This window comes from Aptenodytes forsteri, unplaced genomic scaffold (genome assembly GCF_000699145.1).
Source record: "Aptenodytes forsteri isolate BGI_AS27 unplaced genomic scaffold, ASM69914v1 Scaffold175, whole genome shotgun sequence".
NCBI lineage: Eukaryota > Metazoa > Chordata > Aves > Sphenisciformes > Spheniscidae > Aptenodytes > Aptenodytes forsteri.
This window is the reverse complement of record NW_008794723.1, coordinates 1,367,355-1,392,468: the sequence shown is the minus strand read 5'-3', so window position 1 is coordinate 1,392,468 and position 25,114 is coordinate 1,367,355. Positions and strand designations below refer to the sequence as shown.

General features: G+C 44.4%; 1 protein-coding gene across 1 annotated transcript in view; it reads left to right on the top strand.

Annotated features, from left to right (window-relative positions):
- KLHL29 (kelch like family member 29) overlaps positions 1-21,744 on the top strand; it is a 145,578-nt gene extending 123,834 nt beyond the window's left edge. The window contains exons 9-10 of the mRNA XM_009273877.2: positions 7,373-7,517; positions 19,408-21,744. Of these exons, the coding sequence (XP_009272152.1) occupies positions 7,373-7,517; positions 19,408-19,591 (329 nt within the window). The 3' untranslated portion in view covers positions 19,592-21,744. The remainder of the gene's footprint in view (positions 1-7,372; positions 7,518-19,407) is intronic.
- The last annotated feature ends 3,370 nt before the right edge of the window (positions 21,745-25,114 follow it).

Below are 25,114 nucleotides of genomic sequence, written 5' to 3'. Positions count from 1 at the left end.
TTGAATGTTTCCAGGGATGGGGCATCCACCACCTCTCGGGGCAACCTGTGCCAGTGTTTCACCATCCTAAACCTCTTGGTTGTGTTGAAACTGTGACATGAGGTGCTTCGGTTAAAAAAAATCAGTCTCAGTATTGAGCCTGGTAGAGCAATAGGAGTAGCAAGTAGTAAATTATAGAAGCATATTTATAAGGTATTCAGGTAAGGCCTAAGCATATTCAGAAAGCTAAAATAAGCTGCTCTTTTTATTGTAGCTTGTAACAATTACTATGACTCTTTTCTTGGGGTTCCCTAGTAGATCACATCATGAGGAGCTGGTAGAGCCATGGCTGTAGCCTCCCCTGTGCAGGCAGAGCTGCTGCTTTCCGACTGCCTTGCTGCTGTTTGTGTCCAGCCTAACATAACATGACATGCATATGATGCAGCATGAAGCGCCCAGCGGGAGGGCGTTAACCGGCAAAAGTCATGTTTATGTAATACAGCAGTGCAAATAACCCTATTGCCTGGCTTTTTCCATCACATGGCTACAGCTGCTGCTGTTCCTTTAATCCACTGACTGACAGCATGAGATTTTCCTGTACTCACAGCATATTGCAAAAATGAATGCATTATGCAAAGAGGTATTCCTTTTCCTTACCAAAATAGTACAAGTGCCACAGGGGCTAAGAAATCATTCCCTGGGCTCGCCATACTGTCTAGCAGGCATCAACACCATGCGTGCTTGGAAAAAATCATCCAAACCATCCAGAGTTGGGTTCGTCACCCACTGTGCTAATGGGCGTGTACTATTATTTCCTAACAAAAATACATGAAAGACACCGGTGAAGTTAAAAGATGATATTTATGTTTTCTTGGTGAAAGTGAAGTTAATTAGTTAAGCTGAAGGCATAAAATATATGATGAAATGCAGAGTTGCTGTGTGTCTTTGTTGGGAAATGTATAACGTCAATTTATTTGCAAATAAAGTAAAATAACACAGAGCCTGAAAAATTGCACCCCAGTGGAGAACGTCTGGGAAACTGAATTGATGTGATGCTTGATCTTCACTAAAAGGCAGTGGGAATACTGGAAATATACTTTAATTTTACCAGCTCTACAAGAACCGTAGTATCACCTGTATTTGTAAAGTATCCCCCAAGAACTGGATGCTATGCCAAGTGTGGTACAGTCAACATTTATCTAAAACAAAGAGGGAGTAGAAGGAGTCTTGGGGTGCTTTTTACAAAATGGAGCTGAGATAAACCCTGATATTATCACTGCTGGGGTGACTTTGACAGCCTCGGAGCCTTTTTGTGTTAATTTGTGAATTCTTAAGGTGTCCCTCTGAGATAAGTCAACTGAGACATCTGACGGCGAGTTGTGTTGGTTAAGGTCACCCCAGAGATCAGTGAAACCTGTTAGACTTCAAATAGGACAATGGTTTATTTAAAAACACCTCAAGCATGCTCAGATATGCAACAGATGTCCAAGGTCTCTGGAGATTTTTAGACCAGTAGTACCTGTCTCAAGTCATTGTGGTATTTTATGATACTGCATTGAACACAGCATGGCACACGTTTGAACCCAACAGGTCCATCTCTTCCAAAGTGTCGTGTGCCCACCTAACCCAAGGCAACACTGCCATCAACTAAGGCAAGGGGGAGGGTCATTTTTTGGCTAATCTGAATGGAGGTGAAGCAGGCTGGATCCTGTCATCCTGCCTGTGCAGAGGAGATACGGAGTGGGGACTGATAGTAAGTCCACGCAGCTCAGCCCTGCTTTCTTCTGCCTGGATTTCTTCTAGGAATAAGCAGCGAATTCACTCCCAGTTTCCATTTATTCTTTAGCCTTCATCTGCCAGGAGGTGTTGGGACATGGATGTCTGCGTGCAGTAGGTATGACACTCAGCAACACGTTGCACGTGGGTGCTGTGGTAGCCTTTGGGTAGGTGGTGATTACACACATCCATGTTTGGAGAGGAGAGGGTCTTTCTTAGTGCCCCATCCTTTGCCCTGCGTCTGTCCTCCCCACCTTTGGAGTTGGCAGATGTTCCTGCAGCAGCGCAGCCCACAGCTTGATGTTACTGGGGTAATGGAGCCTCCCAGGGCTTTCACATTGCGTATTTTTGGTAAACCACCTTGCATATCCCCTTCTTGTGTTTTGAGCTGTAAGAAGTTTGCTGCTGTCGAGCCAAAGTCCTACAACAGTAGATGAACCCCGGCTACATACTTGCAGCACCTGCCTTTCCATTTCTTGCCAGGCTGTCCTATATAGCTCTGCTAAAAATGTATTTCATGCCCAGCCTCCTGAGGTTTGTCTTATTTAACAAGATGGCCATAGACATGCTGAAGTCAGTGATTGTAAGTAAGCCTAATTATCTTGTCACTGCCTTTTAGTTCACTTTGTGCCTTCATGCCAGGGCACTAAAATATACCTTTTTTGATACCCTGAACAGCCAGTGTCTGTACTGGTGGCATTACAGGTTTTTATTAATGTTTCTGGATTGTAAGAAAACCAGTGTTTAATCATCACCACTACTAAATCTTAAAATCTGGTGAGAACTATGGGAACACAGAGGTCAAAGATCTATGAGCATTTCTGGTTTCTAATCCAAGTATCTAGTTCCTCACCATACCATTTACTCCTGCAGTGATATGTCCGACCAAAGTGGGACAATCAGAGAGCTAAGATTGTAAGAAATATGTGGAAAACAGTGTTAGCAGCATCTGTGCATTTTTACTGCACTGTCCCATGGCTTATTTTGGTTAAAATGCATAATGATTCCCATGAATTTATTTTTGGACTTTACAAGAAAAATCAGATATATGTCTTGGCCCTCTCCCCAAGGCCAGTAGTTTGGTACCCGTGTGTGGGTTTGGCCGGCTCTCACCTAGAAGTTTCAAAAAAATGAGTGTTTCATTTAATCCTTCAACGTATTTTTTCTTCCCGTGACTAGTTCTTAGGGTTTTTCCCAGTAGTAAGCTTGAATTTTACTTTCCTTTGTCTCACCCATTTCTCCTCTGTATATGCCATATCCTCCATTCAGAATAGTTTTTTCCACTCCTTGATGCGTTCCCCCTACACATACTTACTCTGCCCTCTACCCAGAAAAGTTAGTATTTTTGTGTTTGCCCTTTATCAGATGTCCTCCCTTTCACTTCCTACCTCCGCTTCATCTGTGTGGCCGTGCTTTGTCCAACTGTCTTCAGTTCATCAACATTTTGCCTGTAAATTTGATGCTGAAACTGCCCCACGATGGCAGGTGGAGCCTTCTGCTTTGGCACAGGTGATCCCTGCCACACATACACAAAATGCAGCCACAAAGTGAGGACGCTCAACTTCAGGGTCTCTGAGGAGGGTTTGCTCAAGGGTCATTGGGGAAACCATAGGGCCCTGCAGCCGGTTGTGTAGTTATGAGAAATCAGCTAGCCTGACAGCACCGTGCCAGAAGGGCTGACATCTGAGACCCTGCTGTTAATTGCAATATCTGCACTTTGGCCTCATGAGCTATGTTAAGGATCAGACCAGTCTCCTGTCTGCCGCAGGATGTTATCTTATCCATTACTATGCCATTCTTGAGCTTGTCTGCATAGTATTCAGGGAGGGGAAGAGGCACTTACTATTAAAACCAAATTTAGTTTGTATTAACTAGTCTCCTTTCTCCAATTCGCTTCATCATGTGCATCAACCCCCCCACCGGCCGCCCGCGCCTGCAGGGAGGCCCTTCGGTTGGAGTTATATCTGGACTGGTGGCATGCCCGCATTTCTTCCTCCTGATAAAAATGTTTGACTAGCTTGGTTTTAATAACCTGTTTCCATATGAAGTGCTGCTGCCGTTCATTTTAATTCCACTTCAGGCTCTGACCGAGTGCTTTACTGGTAGGCAACATAAGATCTTTAAGCAATCATGGATGGGAAAGCAGAACTGTACTACTTGACCATATAATGTACCGAGAGATACGAGAGCCACGAAACACATCACAGACAGCACTCTGTCGTTACTAAGTGAGGAGCACACCCCTAGGTTAAATTATCAACCCTATGTGAAGTACACCTCCGGCTCAAGGATTGTCGCTGAGCGCATACCCCTTCCCGCAATGACCTGTCACTAGAATAGAAATACTCGCATATTTTCCTATAGCAACAGCAAAGGAGAATGATGTTACGATGTTATACACTTGGAGAGAAGAATACCTTTTATCTGTTATTTCCTTTACATTTATTCTGCCTTTTAATCTCAAGTGTGCTTCCTGTCCTGGACAAATCCCATTTAAGATTTTCCAGCCTAAAATAGATTACTATATCCGATAGCCCCAACGCTTGAATTTTGGAGGGGAAAGAGGCTGTTTCTCTGTTTCCATGCTTCCTCTCCCCTTTCTTCCTTCTCTTCAGCAGGCTTTTGAAATAACCAGTGTCCCTGCTGTATCGCACGGTAAGCCTCTGACCCACAGGAGCTCATGTTCATGCCCATGAGCATTGCCCCATGCGTTGACCAGAAAGCCCAACCAGAACATGCTTTTGCAAAATTAGGCTCCCCAACCACCTTGGACTGTGAGCATGTTAAGGACTTCCAGCAGTGACAGAAGTTGGAGTCTCCTGTTTGCATGAGGTTACCCAAGCCCTGGAAAGGACAACAACAAGGGAAGGCTGTGGGTAGCACCTAGGATGAAGTAAGGTTAAAGACTGAAGGTGGTCACCCACACCTAGGTAGCAGGAATGACGGCTTGAGTTTTCCAAGCTCCCTGTATCCGTGAACAGTTTCTGCCTCCATGGTAACAAAACAAAAATAAAACCCGCTCTCCTCTCTACCTGTCTCTGGAGGGGTGTCCCTCGTGTCTTTCTGCCATATCTTCATGAGGATCAGGAGACTGTTTGCTGTGAACTTCTCCCTTCCTGAAAGAAACAGCAGAGATTTCTCTGTTTCTCTATCTCAGGCTTACTTTATACCAATTTATGAAATTGTAGCTAAAGCCAAAAGCAGTAAAAAGACAACAGATAGGTGATGTATTGAAAAATTTATGAGAATCAAACACGATTGCCTCTTAAAAAAAGAAAGAAAAAGAATATCAGACTGCCTATTTGAAAAGAAAAAAAAAGTCACTATAAAAATAACCAAGGGGTTTCCCTCTCTTTCTTTAACAAAAAGGAATGTGAAGTCAGTGATTCAAGTCTCCTGAGAAGTCGCTGTTTCTGCCTTGAGGGAGCCCCAAATAATTTCCTTGTGAGATTTGGGAGCTGAGTTCTTTTTTTTATGCAAGAGTTTCGTTCTCCTGCAAAATAGTGCTAGTCAAAGAAAAAAAAACAGGAAGATGTGATAATTAAATATAGAAAATTTCTGATGAGTGTCTTAACTGGAAAAAATGTCACATATGCAAGTCTGATTTGGAAAGGGATGTGAGACGGGTTGTTAGGACAGATAAGTCTTTCTGATGAATTATAGTGACTTAGTGGCACCGAGAAGAAACTGAATACTCCTTGTTCTATTTTCTGGATGAATTAGTTTCTTCCCATCTGTTCCCAAGGATCAGTGACATTTTCCTAATACGTCCGTGTTTTTTTGACATATGCCTCTAGATACTCAGCATAATAGGAGCCCAACTTTAAGCCATAACATCTTTTGTCTGTTTTCACACCGGGTGCTGCACCCCTGTACGTCCCCCTGGGCACGCACCAACGTAGGGTGAGATGAACTGAGCCAGACCACCCCATGGCCGTGCTGGAACAGAAGCAAACAACACAAACCTTCTATTTTCCTTCTAGTTTAACCAGTTCAAACCCCAGTTAAGGAAATTATCTCTCTTCTGGATAAATTCATCAGCTTTTGTCAAATTAAATCTCTTGTTAAATATTTAGTGGTGTAAGGTGGTTTTACAAGAACCTCAGGGTTGCCACACCAACCGTGCAAGAGGTAAGCAAATGCCAAAACTACAGCTGCTGGGGCTAGTTTAAGCCCATCTCTTTCTGTGTTCCGAAAAGGACAGAGTCATAGTGTTACAGATCTGGGAGGAACATATAGACCCCTTCAACGTTATGTAGAGGCTGTTAGCAGAGAAGTAAGAACGTGGTAAAGATGATATCGTACCCCCTCTCCAGCATGCTGGCCCTGACCCCCCGCACTCGGGAGGAGGAGGGTTGCAGGGGCTGAAGCTGGCAGGACTGTGTCCAGGCTGATTCTCCACTGGAGATGCAAGAGGATCACGCTTTTCTGAGCATATAAAAATGCAGATTTTGGAGAGGCTTTAACATATAGCTACACATGGATAGTTTTTATAGAAGTGTCCCCTCACACCAAGGTAGCCACCCAGGAAACATCTGCTTCACGGAAGTGTCCCCTCACACCAAGGTAGCCACTCAGGAAACATCTGCTTCACGCAGATGCGTGAAGGCCCCCAAAGGGCTTAGGCTCTTGCTTCTTAGAGAGCTGGTTGTGAGGCTTATTTTAACTCAAATAAAGCAATGTATTTTCCCGTCTTTTGTTCCCAGACATTGCCTGTTGGTTTCACTGAAATGTGGATTAAAAAAAACTGTATCGCATCAAGACAGACACCATCATGAGAAATTTCAGCTCAACTGGCTCATATTTAATAATGTGCATATGGCGTGCTAGCAGCATACGGGACGAGTCAACTAATTAAATTAGAATTATTTTATTCAATAATTTATGGTTAGTTTTACCAATATTTCTAATAATGCCACAGCTAACACAAGAATTTTCAAGCATCCTTAGAAACTCTGATTGAACTTGACTTAGGATAAGGGACTTGCTTAATTTCAAACTGCAACCTCACACAGTTTGTTGCTAAAATACAGGAGTGCTTGGAGGTGTACACACATCTGAAAATAAAAATGCAGGTGAATTTATGAGACAGATGAAGGCAAAAAAAAAAATCGGGTCTCAGAAAATCTTTTGGATTATGTGGGTGACCTTCCCACAAGCAAAAGCAGAATACAAAAGAGAATCAACTATTGGATATTACTAAGCGGGTCTCTGCACTGTGAGTTTCTTCTGAACTTAGCTGCTGCACAAGCATGGGAAGCATCCGAGTTAAAACTTGCAGCAATTCAAAATTCTGAAACAACTTGACATCTTAATTTCATATGTAAGAGTGGAGCTTTCACAGTGACTCCATTAGGCTTGAGGAGGGGACAGTTGTACTTTACCAGTTTAGAGGGAGGTGTGTACTGGGGGATGAAGGACTGGTGAACTTTAAAAGTGCCTTTGAGAACTTGGAGAGAGGAGAACAAAACCAGGAAAGGTTTCCTCATTTTTCTTTCTCTAGCCTTGGAGGTTTAGAGAAACGTGACTTATCTGTAAATAAGGGGAATGTATAAATAAAAAACCAGTCTCCAAACCTGAGCCTAAAACTGATCTCAGTGTTGCTTTCCATTGACAGATAACAAATATGCTCCTGCAGTCACTCTCAATGGGTTCATCTTTATTCTTGGAGGAGCTTATGCACGAGCAACCACCATCTATGACCCAGAGAAAGGCAATATTAAAGCAGGTCCCAACATGAACCACTCCAGGCAGTTCTGCAGGTGAGAAAAACCATTAAAACTGAATTACCGGTGCTTTAACATTTTCTGCTGATAAATAAGCTAATACAACCTAACAGTGAAGGGGAGAGGGGAATGGAGGTGTGTGGGGGGGTTTCCTCATCTCTTTTTTGTACGTGTTCAGGGACACAGCATTTCCCAAAGTGCACATCCAGGACCCTACTATGGTTCATGTGTCTCCTCACGTTCAGGCGCAATGGATCGTGGGGAGGGACGTGTGTTGGGCTCCTCCGGTGACTACAGGAACGCTGTTTTCCTCAGTTTGCCATGTGTAACTGGAGCATGATAAATACCTGCTGCAGGAAAGACTACCATAATGTGGAACATGTTTTTACTAACTAGCTAAAAGATCCTTAAAAGAAAAAAAATACTGAGTAAGCACCACACACTGATATTAATTATTATTTATTACATGCTTTTGATTGCTTTTTGGGCTCGCTTCCCCGATCCCGGTCACAGGTTTAACAAACTTCCCAAATTGGCTGACAAAAATAAAACTTGGCACCCATTGCAGGTACTGGCAGAACTTAAAAGGCCTTTTAAAAAGTACGTGGCTGTTACAGAAAGACGGGCTTGTTTCAGGCTTTATACAGCGCCAGCCCCTCGCAGAGCAGATCCCCGTGCTGGGGACTGGCTGAGCGATCGGTTTCACAGGGAAAAGCCATCACTGGTCTGCGAACGCTGTCGCGGGCGCTGGGTGAGGGTTTTTTATTGATGTCCGATGCAGCAGCGTCTTGAGGCACTGAGCAAAGCCAGGGCGGAGGGGTTGTGCCGGGCAAGTGCCCAGGCAAAACACTGGCTGGGGTGGGAGGAATAGCAGCGATGGGGCAGCAGCTGGGCCCACAATGGACCCGCATCTCCCAAACATTCAGCCAACAGCTCTGCTCCTTGCACCAGGGGTGTCCCTAGCCCCGATCCTACCGTTGAAAAACACCTCCGTGTTTTAACTTGTTGCATTTAACCTTTCGCTTTGGTGCAGCTGAGAAAATTCCTTTTTAAGAAAGCATGCTTAGTTTATCTCTTTTTGCTGTTTCTTTCTGGTTTTCTCCTTTTTTTCCCCTTTCTTTTATTAATTTAAGGAGCGCCCTCTCTTGGCTGCTGAAGCATATTTTGTTGTAAGTAAAGGGGTGCGAGCAGCCGGCTCCATCCCGGGTGGCCACGGCTGTGTGCGTCTTGTGCTAAAGACAGGTCTTCCTTGTCCTGCCACTCTAGCAGGAGGCTAAGCGGGATGAGGAGGAGCCTGCAGTGCTCAGGCAGCTGCTAATGATATTTTTCTCCTGAAAACCAGAAATAAAGGGTACGATGCAGCTCAGGATTAGAGCGCTAACCAGTAAAATGAAACACGAGGGACTTACACATTTGATGCATTCCTGTATTTTCCCACAGAGAGGGATGAACTGCTCTTTGAACATCTCTCTTTTGTAAAACATAACAAAAATCTGTTAATTAAGTATCTGGAATACACTACAAAAGAAATTGCATGGGTGATTTCAACTAGGGGCTGTTGGCTGAGCATCTCACCAGATGCTTCCCAGGGTTTCTAACGTGAAGTGATGCTTTGCTCTGCATCCTGCAGAGGCAATCCAGTGGGAGACCCTGTGATGGACCAAGGAGAGTAAACCGGTGACCTAAATATTAGGCACCGTAATAAACTGGCTTTGCTTAAGTAGAATATGACACCCGTCAGTAAAAAGTAACCTCAAACTTTTAAATGACACTTTTTCTAAAGCCTAAAGCAATAGTGCACTGGAAACATACATTTATAGTGGGATAGTCACCGAAAAAAGGAAGAGTTCAGCACATCCCAAGGGGATGCCAAAAAAGGCACAATTTCAAAAATTCTTAAGTGTGCTGGGAAATGGTCAAGGAAAAATGTTTCAGCCAAAAGAAGATGTAAAACCTATGACAAAAACTAAATAAATCGGTATGTATGGAAAGAGGGAAAATGGGAGGTTAGCAGTAACAAATAGGTTAAAAACTGGCTGCTGTGTGCTGCAGGAGGCTGAGGGAACCAGTGAAGTACTAAGGGCTAATAGGAGTAAAAAGAAAGGCACTTTAAACCTTTTGGGATCAAATTTGTAATTTTAATCAGTTATAAAACCATTGCTGATGAGGCTGATGAGGTAGCAAACTGTAACACAGACTGATCGGATGGATATTTCTCATCTGTATTTGGAAGGGAGCAAGAAGGTTTGGTTCCATATTCTGCTGTGAGGGACCAAAAGCGGTCACTGTTGACAGCAAGGAAAGATGTGAACTCAGAAATTAAGTGCTCAAATCAGGCAACCCGGCCGTCTTAGACGCAGGCGTCTTTAGAGACTTTGCTGAGAAGCTGATCAAACCACTAATGTTGATTTTTAATAACTGTTACAGTTCAGGATGGATCAGGGCACTGCCAAAGTGTTTCCATATTTTGAAAGGTGAAAGGGAGAATTTTAGTGCAGCAATTAATTTTGCAAAGTACCAACATCAGGCTAAGTGGGCTCACTTAGCCTCATGTTGGGTCCTCTGCAAAATACCAGAGTGGTTAATTTGGGATTTCATCAACGAATAACTTGATGCTAATAATATAATGAAGAGCAATCAATGCGCTTTCCTGGAATATTGGTCTTGTTAAACCAACCTGTTGTCTTTTGCATTTTTGGGGGGAAATTGGGTTCTTTGTTTTGGTTTTTAATAAAACACACCTGGCTGCTAAAGACAACTGTGATGCTATAATATACTGCGGTTTCTCAAAGGTATTTGGCTGGTATTATATGGAATTAACAAGGCACACGTTAGAGAGATTAAATCTGCTTCACTGACAGATCTCAAAATGTAGTTGTTAATGAGAAGATATCATTGAGCAAGGCCACCGGTAGCAAGCATTGATTCTTCTTCAATGCAATTTAATATATCTACCAACAATCCAGGTAACAGAAAACCTCTCCGGGTAAAGGCTGCAGGTGGCATAACACTTGGTAGCTAAAAAATATTACAGAAGGAGCTATTTTAGCCAGTTATCTCCATGTCTCAGTTAGACGGTCTCAAGCTAGCAGCAGTATTTTAAATGCAAAGTAATACATGGAGGAAGCACAATCGCAGGCTGTACCTGCATAGCAGCCCTGCTCCCCTTAGAAAGTCAGGCACTCAGAGGAGGACATAAAGGAGGCCACTCAGAGCTACACAACACGAGCTCTCATCGCAACGCGGTAGATGAAAGGTCAATGGATATATAATACGAGCCCTAACACTGAAATGAAAATAAGTTGAAGCTGGGAAGAGAGAGTGCTGCTGCATACGGCATTGGCGAGATGAATGCAGGTCTTGGGTCCATGCAACAACATGTGGAAATATCCACAGAAGTTCAAAGGGAAGCTGCAAAAATGACCCCGGGTTGCAAATCAAATCTTTGACGTGAAATTTAAGGAGTTTATCAAAGAAAGGCTGAGAGGTGACTTGATCACTGGGAGCAAGTGGAGAAGCTTTCAGTCTCTCAGACAAAGACGTAGCAGGTTACAAGGGCTAGAAAGTCAAGTTACACATCTCAGCCTTGAAGTGAGACACTTTCCCAACAGCAAGGATAATTAAACAGAGAACCAGCGAGGGAGGGGGCGAACTCATCAACACTCGGTGTTTTTAAGAGGAGATTAGATACGTTTCCAAGAGAGAGGCTGCCTGCAGAAAAGTCCATTGCCTGTGTATACACGAGCTCAGATTAACTAAGAACAGACATCGCTTCTGACCTTAGTCTATGAATCTATAAATTCCTCATTCCACTCATTAGCATGGATCACAAAAAACGTGGTTTAAAAGCAGCAACATAAACAACTTGAAAATTAACTGCATGCTATTGATCTCCTCTCACCAGGAATCACTCGATACCAAATTTGCTGGGAAAAATCTTGACCGCATCACTTTTATTTTTATCATCTGCACTGTTTCTACATGTTAGTGACTAGGGAGCATGATGGCTCCAAGCACGGGGAAAAGAAATGTGTGTGACATTCCCCACATGTGAAAAGTTAAAGGTCCGTTCAAATGGTTTTAAGATCAAGTTAAATTATTTTTAATGAAAAATGAAAAATAAATGGTTCGGGTCTCCAGCTCACAATCAACAGAAGAGCAAATTGAGCATCATTTTCAGATTAAGCCTGGCCTGACGGAAGTCAATAAGAAATACGTGTTGACCTAGAATTAACCCTTTGAGGGATGGTGCCAAGTGGGCAAAGAGCAATAATATGCCTGAAGTGTTGTAAAATTCACTGAGAGTTCACACGCAGGTCTTGAACATCTTCCATGCCACGTGTGAGCATGAGGGAAATATTTGACATTTCCCAAACATCAGGTAAGTGTGTCCTGTTTGCCGCATGGACCCCGTCTCGGTTTGGCAGCTCCAAGTTTGCGGGATCTTTGGAGGCGGTGACGGCAAGCAGCAGCCGATGGGGATGAAGAGCTGAGATGATCACACCTTGCTCTGCTGGACACCTCCCTCCAGAAAGACTTGCAAAGACATCCCTCCCCTCCAGCACAGACAAGTCCTGCCTTTGCAAGCAGGCACTCTCCCTTCCCACCATGCCCTTCAGGCATTTATTTTTCCACAAGCAAAGAGAATACTGAATGCATTTCTGTGCACAATTAAAAATTCCTTATTCTGCTTGCTTAGGATGCAGGCGGCGTGCAAACAGGCATGTGCTACAGAGAGCCTCCACGGGGCAACAGCAGCAGCGTGATGGTGCCAGCAATAATTCTAGAGCAGCTAATTTAGTACCAGCAATTCCCAACAGACACCAGAAAAGCATTTTCTTCCTCCTCTGACTGTTAACCAGTAAGATTTATTAGATGGTTCTGCCGAATAGAAATCTTTAATAAAACTTCCGACTCAGGCTGAACAGCACAAAAACAGGGTTGGTTTGTGGATTTTTTTCTTTTTTTCCCCTCTTCTTTTTAAATAAGCCCTTGTTCTTGAACAGTGAAGCATGGTGACTCCTGTGCTTAACTACTAGGCATTGCTAATGTAGGGCACCAGCTGCAGACTCCCCCAGCTGATTCCTTTCCTCATTGCAAAGTTCATGGTAACTCCAGGCACTGGAAGGGGGTAGAGCACAGCTTGTTTGGACAGATATTCCCAGGTGAAGCTATTACGGAGCATGGTTCCTTAATGGCCTCGCATTTCTCAAGCCCGCAGACGTACAGGCTGGTCTGTTCAGCAGGCAGCATTTGCAGCTGGAAGTGTTTGTGGTCCAGAAGGGAAAACCGAAATCTTCCAGCATATCTGGAAGGAGACGTGTAGCTGGGACCATGCTCCACGGACAGCGGATGAGAACTGCCGCACCAGATTAATAGCAATAATTTCTGTAGCAGTTGATGACATGAAGGATTTCGGTGTGCATTAAAGTGTAACTGATACAGACAGAGCACTCAGGTCGTTACTGGTGTGCAACGGACTTTGGAATAAAACATTTCTGTTTTTCAGCAACAAGTAACAATGCCACATGATGGTTTTGGATCATTAGCAAGGGAAAGTGCTCACAGAGTAGGGGAGTATATAACTGGAGCTTGGCCAAAACACCCACACGAATAATCCCGCTCCAAGAAGTGGCATGATATCCATCCTAATTGACCATGACTAATCTGGACCCTCATTTATCCATCTCATTGTAAAGATGACACCTCTGGCAGCACAACACAGCCACCCAAGCTCGAGCCGTCTCAAACATAACAACCTGGCTGGCAACCCGGCCACAAACAATCACACAGGTTGTCAGCACCGCCACCAAACTCAGGACGACGCTTTGGCACCCTGAGCACCGCCACCCACGGAGACGGCGGCGATGCCTTTCACTTCGGTTTTGCAAACCACCATGCAGGTTTCGCTAAAAGGTCCCCAGTTTAAGCAAAAGCTTACCGGGCGCTTGCAGCTCTGCCTAGCACCGCACGGAGCCGCTTCCCGCGGTAGCTGGTACCCTGCAGGCTATTCTTACCCTAGTGCTTATTCCACCTACTTGACGAGCATCGTTCAGTTCCACCTCCAGTAAAGCCCTCCTGAAATCTTAGGGCAGGAAGGAAATCCATCCACTAATAAACATGGGGATTTTTTTCTACTTCTAAGCAGATTCTGTGTCTATCTAACTGATAATATTTAATAACCTTTATGGAACTGCTCCAAATAAATTAGTGAGACTGTGTGCATGCATAGGCAGGAGTGAGGAGGGAGAGGAGCTTTGTTTGTGGACTCAGAAGATATTAAGTTTCAGGGAATCAAAACAACATGCTAATTCAGCTGTTTCAAATCTCTTTTATAACCCTAGACATTACAGTATAGGATTATTTTTTTCCTTTTTTAACATTTTCTGATAAGGCTGATGTGATCTTTAGGACTAAACAGGAAATTTTAAAGTGATAATAATCAAAATTAACAAACTTTGCTGGTAGTCCCACTGCTTGGTTCTATGTCTAGCCATCACGACTGGGAGAGAGAAGGGCTGGAGCAGGAGTTCCCAGGCACTCGGCTCTCAAACACTACAGAAAAGAGGCGCTGACATCCTCTGCTTTGGGTTGCTTCCAAATTACTGCCCATCAGGAGACTTTCACTATAAGATGCTTTTGAATGAAAAGTGGAGGGTCCATAACACTCTTGGTGGGAAGGTGGCCACCAAGTGAATGGCAGCTGAGCTGCCTGAGCAAGGGCCCCCGGCTCGTGTGTGTCAAGCCCTGGTGCTCTATGCCTGAGCTGGAGCACGGGTAGGGCAGGGTTTGCAGAGACATCAAGTGGTTGAGCAGACAGCAAGGCTGGTGTTCAGGTGTCATTAAAAAGGTTGATTAAAAAGCAGTGCAAAGTCAAATGCAGCAATGAAGGCAAATCAGATCCTGGGCTGCATCCGCAGGGACGTTACTAGCTTAGATAGAGATGTGATCATCCTACTCTGCCCAGCGCTTGTCAGGCCGCACCAGGAGCACTGTGTCCGCTTCTGATCCCCACAACTCAAAAAAGACGTGGACAGAGTGGAGAGGGTCCAAAGGAGGGCCACAAAGATGATCAAAGGGCTGGAGAACCTGCCCTGTGAGGAAAGACTGAAGGAGTTAGCTCTCTTCTCCCTGGAGAACAGAAGGCTCAGGGGGGGACCTCACACAGTATTCCAGCACTTAAAGGGCGGCTACAAGGAGGATGGAGGCTCTCTCTTCACAAGGAGCCATATGGAAAAGACAAGGGGCAATGGGTACAAGTTGCACCAGGATAGGTTTCATCTCAATATAAGAATTTTTTACAGTAAGAACAATCATCCGCTGGAACAAACTCCCCAGGGACGTGCTGGAGTCCCCATCACTGGTGGGTTTCAAGATGCATTTAGACAGGGTGCTAGATAATCTCATCTAGTGTCCTTTTCCCATGAAGGGTTGGAGCAGGTGATCTTTCGAGGTCCTTCCAACCTGGGCTGTTCTGTGATTTTATGATTCAGTCATTTGCTTTGTCCATCAAGTCCTTTAATGGCCAGCTGTCAGAGAGGGATCTTCTCTGCCCTTTGTTTGCTCAAACTGGGGAAGGACTGCAAGGTGGATAGGCAGAGAAGAGAATTAAAGGGTGTTCAGATTACACAAGCACTCCAACCGTGGACAGCCAGGTCCCCACCAGCCCTTGGTGCCCCTCAGCCTCATTGGGATTTTCTTAGGAGCGTGATTCATAGCTTCATGGAGGTCAGCAGATGGACCGGACTAGCGGTGGCAGTGTCGGGGGATAGTCACAGCATGATCCTGTGACACTGCTCATGATCTGGGCAATGAAGGACGCCCTGGCACCTCAGGTGACTTGGCTGCAGGGCTATAGATGAAGGCAGTAATTACCCAGGGAGTAGAAAGGATGGTCGTTAGCCTCCCGGGTAACAATTTGCAAAATGCTGAAACGTATTTTCCTGGAAGGAGTGGATGAAGTGACCGCCATTTTGATGCCGATTACCTTCACCCCGGGCGTGCTGCTGGAGAGACGGGGGTCCGGCTGTTCCTTAGCTGGGGAGGTCGCTGCCCCCGAAGCTGCTGGGGGTTTTGTGTCCCCGCAGTGAGGCTCTGCAGCGCGGAGCTTCCTTCCTTCTCAGGCTCTGACAGCCTGTAATCATTTTATCTCTCAGGATTAATGGCACCAAGCAATAAACTCGCATCCTAATTATTGTAATTATTTCTTTCTTTGTACGTCAGCCTTGGTAACGATGTTTTTACAGCTGATGGGATGGAAGGGAGGGGAGAAAAGAAATATTGTCACAGTAATGAAGAGAGAGCAATGAGCATACTCCTTTCCACTCACTTTCCTCAAGGTTTTAGAGCCCACTTGAGTTTCCTATTCCCAAAGGTCCCAGAAATTAGCAGTGATTGCCCTAATACTGCAAAGTAGCAACAATCTAGGACTGAATTCCTAATTGATCTTAAGTACCTACCTCCCACTTTAGCCCCAGAGATGCCTGAATGTCTCCGAAGTCCCCTGCACACGCAAGTACCCACTGCGTACTTAGAACTGCCTATTTCTTGATAGCAGGAGTAGCTCACTGTTTTTCTTAACCTCAGGCATGACTCACAAGCTAAGCATTATGCCAATCTTATCTATGGGAATTGCATACAGAGGGGGCAGAAGCTACTCTAATCGCCATTTATACAGTCTTCCAGAGGGTGGAATTCAGCATCCATTTCTTCCCCAACATATTAGCACCATGATGGGAGACTACAGTATTGAGCTGCTTGTCGCAGCCGCTGGGCAGGAATTTCTTTCAGTGCTGTAGCCCAGGTGCTGGAGAACAAGAGCAGTGTTCACCCACTCGCTGTAACCCCTAATCCAGAGCATGGGCTGGGGAAGAACCCGGACGCAGATTGTTTCGGGAAGGTGTGCTTGGCTACTCAGCTGCTCTAAGGTGGCAGCAGCTCTGGCTTAGGGTAGAGCTAATGTCCTCTGCTACATGCCACAGAGGACAATTTACTAGAAGAAATGTGGGCAGCTCAGATACTATAGAGGCATTTATAAAGCACCCACATCCCCGTTTAGAGACCTAACACTAGATGCCTAAGGGGATACTGGGCACTTAAGGCCAGACTTCCACTACGCAGCACGCAGGCAGCTAGGAAGGGCTGGTGGTTGCTTGGTTCCTGCTCCCAGGGTCACCTACAGCGTAGATGGAAAGGTCTCCGCACAGAGTCCTCCCTCTGTCCATCCCCTTCTTCCCATCCAGATCAAGAGCTCTGTGCAGAGCAGTCTCCTCAGGTAACGAGCAGTAAGTATTATGCCCCGTATGTAAGTGGTAACAGCCACTAAGGCCCTCTCCTGTGCTGGTGTGAGGTGCTGTCATCTACACCAGCGTGTCTACACCGGTAAATTAAAACTTAGCTGAGGCCAGTAACAGGCAGTGGACCTTGATCATCGACACTGATGGAACGGGCCCTGGGCTCCATGCACCACACTAGCACTTCCTTTAATTACCCATTATTGATAATTCTGCAGCCGGATCTTTCCTGGGTATCTTTTCTTCTTTTGGGGGAGTTTCTTTGTTTCTTCCCACTTCACCCAATGAAGTTGCTAAATTAATCCATTTGATTTTTGGGGGTCAGGTTTTGTTTAGGTTTTTTTTTTTTTTTAATGACTGATCAGCATTTCATTAGAGAACCAAGGCAGCAAAGCTGCTCTGTACTACAGTCCATCTCTGACACTGAACCCTCTTCTGCCCGGCACATCCCAAACCACATCCCAGTTCAAATAAGCTTCCATCTCCTTCAGCTTCACTGTTAGGAAAACAAAGTGAAACACAGTCAGCAACCACTACCTCATGGCCTCATTTCTCAACTCTCATCCTGCTGGTTTCAGCAGCCCCTCCACCACATCGGGACTGCTTCAGCATGGGGTGGGACCATCCTCACCCCCTCCCTATGCCATATTTTGCAAGCTGTAATTCCCAGCCTGGGAATTTTGTCTGATTTACTGGGTCGGCTGGTCCTGCCACCTCCACTCCCTCCTGGTCACAGGGACCAGAGCCCACCCTTCGGAGCTGGGCTCGTTCTCCTTCAGAGCTGTCTTTCAGGATGACATTTGCTTTACTCAAGTCCTTGTTCTTCCCCATTTCTCCCTGACGTTTCAAAAATAATTACCAGTGGTTCAGTAAGTTCATTAGCAAACTCCCTCAGGACCCTGGGCTATGTATCATCCAGCCCTGCTGATTTGTGGATAGGCTCTAATCAAGTGTTTCAAGTCTCTCTCTCCTTCCTCCTCCTTTCAGATTAACAGTTATTTTGACAAGATTCTCATTATTTCCTATTTCCTGGCGGTACCCAGGGACTAGGCTTATTTGAGTCCTCACTGTTGTCATTGTGGGTTTATTTTTAACCTCAGGCTCCGCTTCTCCACAAGGACATCAGAGTTTTGTGTTCTTCAGAAACACGTGGTTTTGTTGGTGCCATTTTAGTCTCGGTTCATCCTGGGTCTTCCAGCGCTCTCTGTCTTTTGCCTTTATCACTTTTCATTCTTCTTCCCGCTGCTCCAAAATTAGCTAAAGAAATAACTTCGTTTTTACCAAGCCTACAGAGTTACTACCCTTCTCCAGCTTCTTAGATCTAGGCCACCTTTTTGGCTGCAATTCATTTCTTGTCTTCCCCTCCCTCTTTTTCTCCCTGCTGTCTTCTGGCATGCATGCACTCTCCCAAGTCTCCATTTTCCTTCCCAACACAACCATCCACCGGCTGCTCTTGGAAGGGACCCAACCACCAGAAGACCGCGTGGAAGGGACCCCAACCACCAGCAAAGCCACCGCCAACCCCATCCAGCTTAACAACATCTTTAAATGTTGGGGGGCAAACTCAGGCTTCCCGGCAGATGAAAAGCAGAGCCGCCCCCACTTTTGGGTTCCCCCCGCGCAGTGGGAAGGCAGCATGGAGAACACGGCAGCCCTGCATAGGCTTTTCCCACCCAGCTGCCTGCTGCCTCTGTCGCCCTTCTGCTCTCTCCAAATACACACGTGGGAGCCCAGCCCCTCGTTGTCCGTCTTCATTAGCCCAAAGCAAGTGTCATGCCCCACGCACGATTGCTGGAGAGGCTGAGGGGTTAAGTGGAAGGAGGAGAAAGAGGTGAGGCTGAAGGGCAATTTTTCTTTCAAATACCTTCCACACCTATGCACCTTCCCTCCTATCAAGAGCCTATGGACCACGGGATTAGCCCAGCCTCATTATCCTTGATTTGCAAGAGATGTCTGAAGTCGAACACTTTCATTTTAAAAAAGAAGTAAGGTTTGTTGTCTTCTTCAGATGCCAACATATAGCTCCCCTGCCAATCCCTCAGCTGCACATCCCCAACCATCAGCTTCGTGTGCCCCGGGTTGGCTTTCCACGTGACACCACCTCCCCTGCGTGCGCAAGGAGGACAAGTCAGCAGGACCTCCAGGCTCCTGTGCCAGAGCGTGACCATGGAAGGGGCTGAAACAACAGAGCATTTTTTGGAGGTTTTTTTCCCTGCTTTGCAGCATTCATTGATAATTAGAGGAGTAACTTGAAGCAAGGGTTTATTCCAACTGAGGCAGCAGGGACCCCAAATTGCTTGGATTGCTTTTGCACGTGCATGGTGTTAGAGGGACGCATCGTCCTGCTACATTTGCTGCAGATCCTACATGTGGGCTGGAGAAACATCTGACTTGGACTAATTTCTGTTGTTTAAATTAGAGACAACATTTACCTACCTGGCGGGAACACAAAAAGGATTAATTTGGGGGAGAGAAAGGGAGAGGGAAGAGAAATGCACACACAGTTTTATATAGATAAAAGGTGTATTCATCGTTTACCCCTTGTTAAGAAAGATTGGGTTTGTTTTAAGCCTAAAAAGACAATTGTTGGGCAAGACGACTAACTAAATCTTTCTTTTTTTAAAAAAATACAGCGCTGTGGTTCTCGACGGAAAAATTTATGCCACTGGTGGGATCGTTAGCAGCGAAGGACCTGCCCTGGGAAACATGGAAGCCTACGACCCTAAAACGAATACATGGACACTTCTACCAAATATGCCCTGCCCTGTTTTTCGACACGGCTGCGTAGTAATCAAGAAGTACATTCAGAGTGGCTGATGTTACCCAGGAGTTGGATGGAGAACTGTTTGTATCTGTTGAAAGCAGGCAAGAAGAATACTACTACTTAAGAAACAAAAGCAGCAAAGCCAGCCAGTGAACATATTGCTCTAAAGTCTTGAATAGTGTCTACATTGAATGTAGAAAAATCATCCTCACCTTTTGGTGAACAAGGAGCAGAGAGCTCCGTGCTATGTAAGATATTGTAACTTAATAATACAAGGGTGTCACTAGATGTTATAGTGACACTTGTTCTGGACATCGGCTTTTGGTCAACCCAGGTGCAATAGAATTTCACATATTTTTTAAGCTGGGGAAGAGAGGAAAAAAAAAAATCTGCATTTTACTTCTAGAGCTCAAGCTTGATTCTTAAAATAACCATGCAGATTAGTTTTACTATTACACTTTAGGCATCTATCTATTTGAAAGGTCAAAGTGTCCTTACCACTTTGATTCCTACATTTGTTTTTAACAAATACATGCTTTTCAATACCAATGACTGAGAGAAATCTTGTGTGAGAGATGGCTTACGTTGATGTCAGTCTTCCATCAGATCAAACGAATCTTTCAGTTCTCTAGAGCAGAGCCCAGAAGGGGGGTGAGGTGGGGACTGGGGAGAAGAAGAATAGCCGTTGGTAATAAATTCCATGTAAAATGATGAAAAAAAAAAAAGATCTGTTGGGCTGGATGAGTTTCTGCTCCCGGTGATAGTTGTGTAGGCACGTGTGGCCATGCCCACAGGTGGTGGTGGGGCTTCTAAACCTTTTCCTCCCGGTTTCTGCTGATGAGCGAACTTGGCAGTTCTCGATTCCTGTAATGCAAAATGAAAACGGTTGCGATTCCAGAGGCATTCTCCTGATAAACCCGCTCTTCACTTCTGATTGGGATCACGTTGAAACACACAGTGTAGTGTGAGATTTCCATGGTTTCATCAAATGGAGAAGATGCCTCCTGTTGTGGCTACGCGCTCAGTTTCGGCTCTCAACCAAAATTCCTTACCTTGGGATATGCGCCACTATCTTTTATGTAAAGTCTGAGAAGTTTTTTTATTTTATTTTTCAAGTTTCCCCATAGGTGTGGAAACCTTGTACTTCTCTTATTTACAGATTTTAAACACACGAGTTTAAATCCCATGGTAGAAAAATGCATAGACTTAAGCCCAGTATAAGAGACTTAAAATGATTACTATGTAGAGTTGTAAGTATATGCACAGCACAGGGGTTATATTTTTATATATATTAAAATATTGTCTATCCAGAGAGCATTGTGATGTGGAAATTCTTTATAAATTTATACATAAAAGGATCAAATGGGAGATGGACCGGGTAACATAAAGGGGGCAGGGGAAAGAATCTTAAAATTCACAAATAGGCAGTAACCCCGAGCTGAGGATTGTCTGATTTCTTTCCAAGTAGAGGGAACAAAGTTGCCATACTTGCCTTTGCAGACTCAAATCCCAAATGCCGTGACGGTAATTCAAGAAGGAGGGTCCTACACAGGGCGTGGGTGAGATCTTACAGTCAATATCTAGTTGAATTTCATACCAAATACGCTAGCCTTTTTATATGGAGGGAGGTCTGCCTACAGCTTTGGGGAAATCAATGCAGATGGTTAGCTAATCATCTTATTTTATTAATAATCATTTATAAAATAAAGGAAAAAAACAAAATTTGTATCTTGCAGTATTTAAAGAAAAAGTGCTCAAGTTAGCTGAGTCAAGCTGTAGGGTGACTCAAGTCTCATTTTGACAGTGAGGTTCCAGCCTTTGTTATGCAGTTGTTTTATTTATTCTTTAATGAAAAAAATAATAAGCACAACAAAGTTATATACTAGTATGTCATTTAAAGTATTTATGTGAAACAGGGTGCAAGTGTGAACCTAAAGATTGGAGCACAAGTTTCTAACTGCCTGGGGCAGGACTAATTTTAGTGTTGGTGTGTGTCTGCCTCCAAAGGAGGTGCTACCTGTCAACAAGACCTAAACACATTCAACATTTCCAATTTAGCTTATTTCTTCATTTCTCACACTGGAACAAAACTGGCTATTTCTGTGAATAATATTAAAAACAGGGTTATCTGTAATGGTATTGTATATAGTTTATGTTTACTGTTAAGTTCTTGTTATATTATAATAAATATATTTATAGATCTAGATTCAGCATCCAGATTGGATTAATTTTGTCACGATTGAACAAGAAACAACACTGCATGAACGGTGACTTCAGGTTCCATCCCAGCCATGGATGAAAATGTGTTCATTCCATCCAGCTAGCTTCTCTGGCAAATCCAAAAATGTATTGCTAATATTTAAATGCTCGGTAGCTTCCAAAGTACTTCCATTCTCCTTTCCGAAAAAATTCTTAGAAGTGATTTTGGATTTTATTCAGCAAGACTGGTTCTTCATCTATTTTCCCAAACTTACTATTAAGTAAAGAACAAAAGGGCTCAAGACAGTTTAAGAAACTATCTTGAAAAAAACTGATAAACAGCTTTTTTCTTTTTTTTTTTTGTTTTGTTTTAAATGAAAGCTAGGATTTGTACTGCACTGCTGCTGCGATGTCTAAAAGATGAAAGCCACTTTTGCCCTATGGTCAAAATTCTTTCGCATCCAGAGCGGGAGCTCTGTAACTCGCTGGATACATCTTTCAGAGAGCGCTTAAGTGCAGCAGTTCATGGGTTCTTTGATGTTTCATTAGGGTGTCATCTGGTAGTTGTAAAACTGGATATGGAACAAAGATGAGCCAAATATAACTAGTCTCAAATACCACCACAGTGGAACATTTCAGCTGGATCTTATGAGGTAATATCTGTTCTACACATTAACAGGAAGAATCTAACATATACTGAAATCGTCTCCGGTTCTTGGAGTACATCTATGCGAGTATTTAAGAGCAGGAACCGCAGTTTCTAAAAGTTTTAGTTTAGGCTTAGTGGCTGAGGTTGAACAGCCTGTGAAGATTACTAAAAGCCTCGCAATTCAATATTATACAGCCATGCTGCAATAATCCAGACCAAGCGGTACGAGTTGCCAACCTTTTCATCAACACTCTGCAAAGATCTCTTACTCAGCACTAGTCAATAATACTTGGTAGGATGAACAAGAGACAGGCTATTTGCTTTACTTGTATGTGAAAATTATTTTAGTTCCCCTCTGGGAAGCCGGCTGAGCGCTTTTGCCAAATGAATCATGTGCACCTATCTGCTCAGAGATTTTTCTTCTTAAAAGCTTTAAGAAATTCAGGGGACAGGCTGGCTCAGCAGCCTGATAATGATAAAAACTCTTTTGTTCGCTGGTTTGACTCTCTCCTGGCTCACCTGGGAAGGAGAGTGATCTCCAAACGGGGCTGTTCGCAGCGTTCAGGTAATCACCTACCCCTGGCAATTTACACAAGTCATCTGCCTTTCTCCCATCGTTTCATCTAGTGGCAAACACACCGTACTAATACAACCTCAGCAACCCCGTCTTTTAATTAACTGCAGCTCGGTGTTAAGGCTGAGCTTAGCACTGTGCAGTTGGAGCAAGCTAATTAGAGCGTCATTACACTTCAGCTTGCCCTTGGCGGAGTCCAGACAAACAGAACGCCGGCACGAGCACCCACTTTCCGCAGCTGCAGGGATTATCTGGGAGAGGAGCCGCAGGCTGCACGAGTACCGTTACGTTTAATCAGCGGAGACGGCAAAGGCACAAACTGCTTCAAGTGCCTTCTCGTGAAGAACGTCTCTGAAAGCTGGAACCGATCCCAAAGCTTTTCTCCGCTGTCTTGAATGCAAGGGCAAGGTCTCAGAGCCATACTGCCTCCCCATCACCAACTGAAAAAGGTGACTTAATACTCAAGTGGGGGATAAACCTACAAACAGCGTGTGCGGTCAAGTCCTGGCAGGCTGCAACCTGTGCCAGGTCCCTAGGAAGACGCCGACTCTGCATCCACTTCGACGCTTTTACAACTTGTCGCGCTAATACAAGCTTTTTAAATTGGATGAGACCCTTAAGCTCACCCCTTAATGCCTTCTTTCCCATTTCCAGTCGGCTCAAAAACAGGAGCCGAAACACGCTTTCGGCTGAAGCAGAGATGCCAGCACGTACGGAAAGGCAGCAGTAAGTTCCCATCGTCAGTGAGTGTTCTGGGTTGATAACTTTAGACTGCAGAAAAAGCCAGAAAGAAAATGGTCTGGAGGGAAGCAGATGGATGTGTCTCAGGCACAGTGTTTCCATCACTCATTACATTAAGCTGGACAGCAATACCAGAACAGAAACACCGTTTTTCCTCTGAAAAGCCAATCCGTTTGAGGCATGATTAAACACTCGCTGAGGTTAGAATTCATGAAAGCAAGAGCTGCCATCACGGGCTCCTTAGCCGAGCTGTGCAAGCATGACAAGCAGACCAGCACGGTCTCCAACTGCTGGAGACTGGAAACAAAAAAGAAAGTGGCAGACTACCTTGAAAAACGACTCTCCCTTTGCTACTCACTGGTGTTTTTTCTTTTGATAACACACACTACTTTTAGTAATTCCTGTTTAGCTACCGGATTTCTTAAAGAGTAACAAATTCCAATTTTCTTTATCTAAACAAATTCCGCTTCAATCGGTAGCAGCTTTACACACAGAATTAAACATTTTGGCTCAGTTACTACCTGGGAGAAGGAAGCTCCAGTGCTGTCATCAAGCCAAATCTGCCTCTGAATTTTTCATTAGTAGTGGTCCATACAATGAAGGTTTGAAAGGCTGCCTGCTGCTTTTAATTTAATCATCTGTTATTTTTGAACCGCATTCTCTTTTCCTTCAGAGTTCACATCCCAGATCTTACGCAGCAAGATTCATATTGGCAACGGTATCAAACTCTTTCACGACCTGTCCAGAGAACAGCACTAGTAACCCAGGTTTTTTAACAGCTTGACAGGGAACTTCAGCATGTAGCTGGTAAGCAAATTAATACAGAACTAGGAACTGTGATGACAACTGGGGCTAAGCTGAAGATTGCTTAAAGTCATGCCTCGCACCACAGGCAATACACACACTTCCTCCGTCACCCGGCATCAGTGACCTTTTCTCACATTTTTGCGGCTGAAGAGCAGACACCTAACTAAGGTCACCAGTGACACTCCTACATAAGCTCCAGCTTCCCACCTCATTAAAAAAATATATGTTTATAAAAATAATAGCTCTTACAGGTAGAAAGAAACCAATTCCTCTCCACATCTTAGGAACTTAAACAAAGCAGTCCCTAATTTCTAATACAATGTCCTTGTGCTGGTGGACAGCATCAGGGTACGGATCGGTGAAGTGAATAGTGAAGGTGACGCACCAAATGCTTTAAGTCTTAGACTATAATGAGCATTACGCTCTACCAGAAACACTGTCCCTCCACTCAAGTAAAAATAATCAGCTCTCGCAAAGCAAGCCTAAATTTCCAAGCCCGCTGGAATTTCTGTAGCCACTGTTTCCATTAAAAGAGAACATCTTTTAATAAGTTATTTGCTTTCATGTCCAGTGAATGTGGTGCTCCATTACTTGTTGACACAGAGT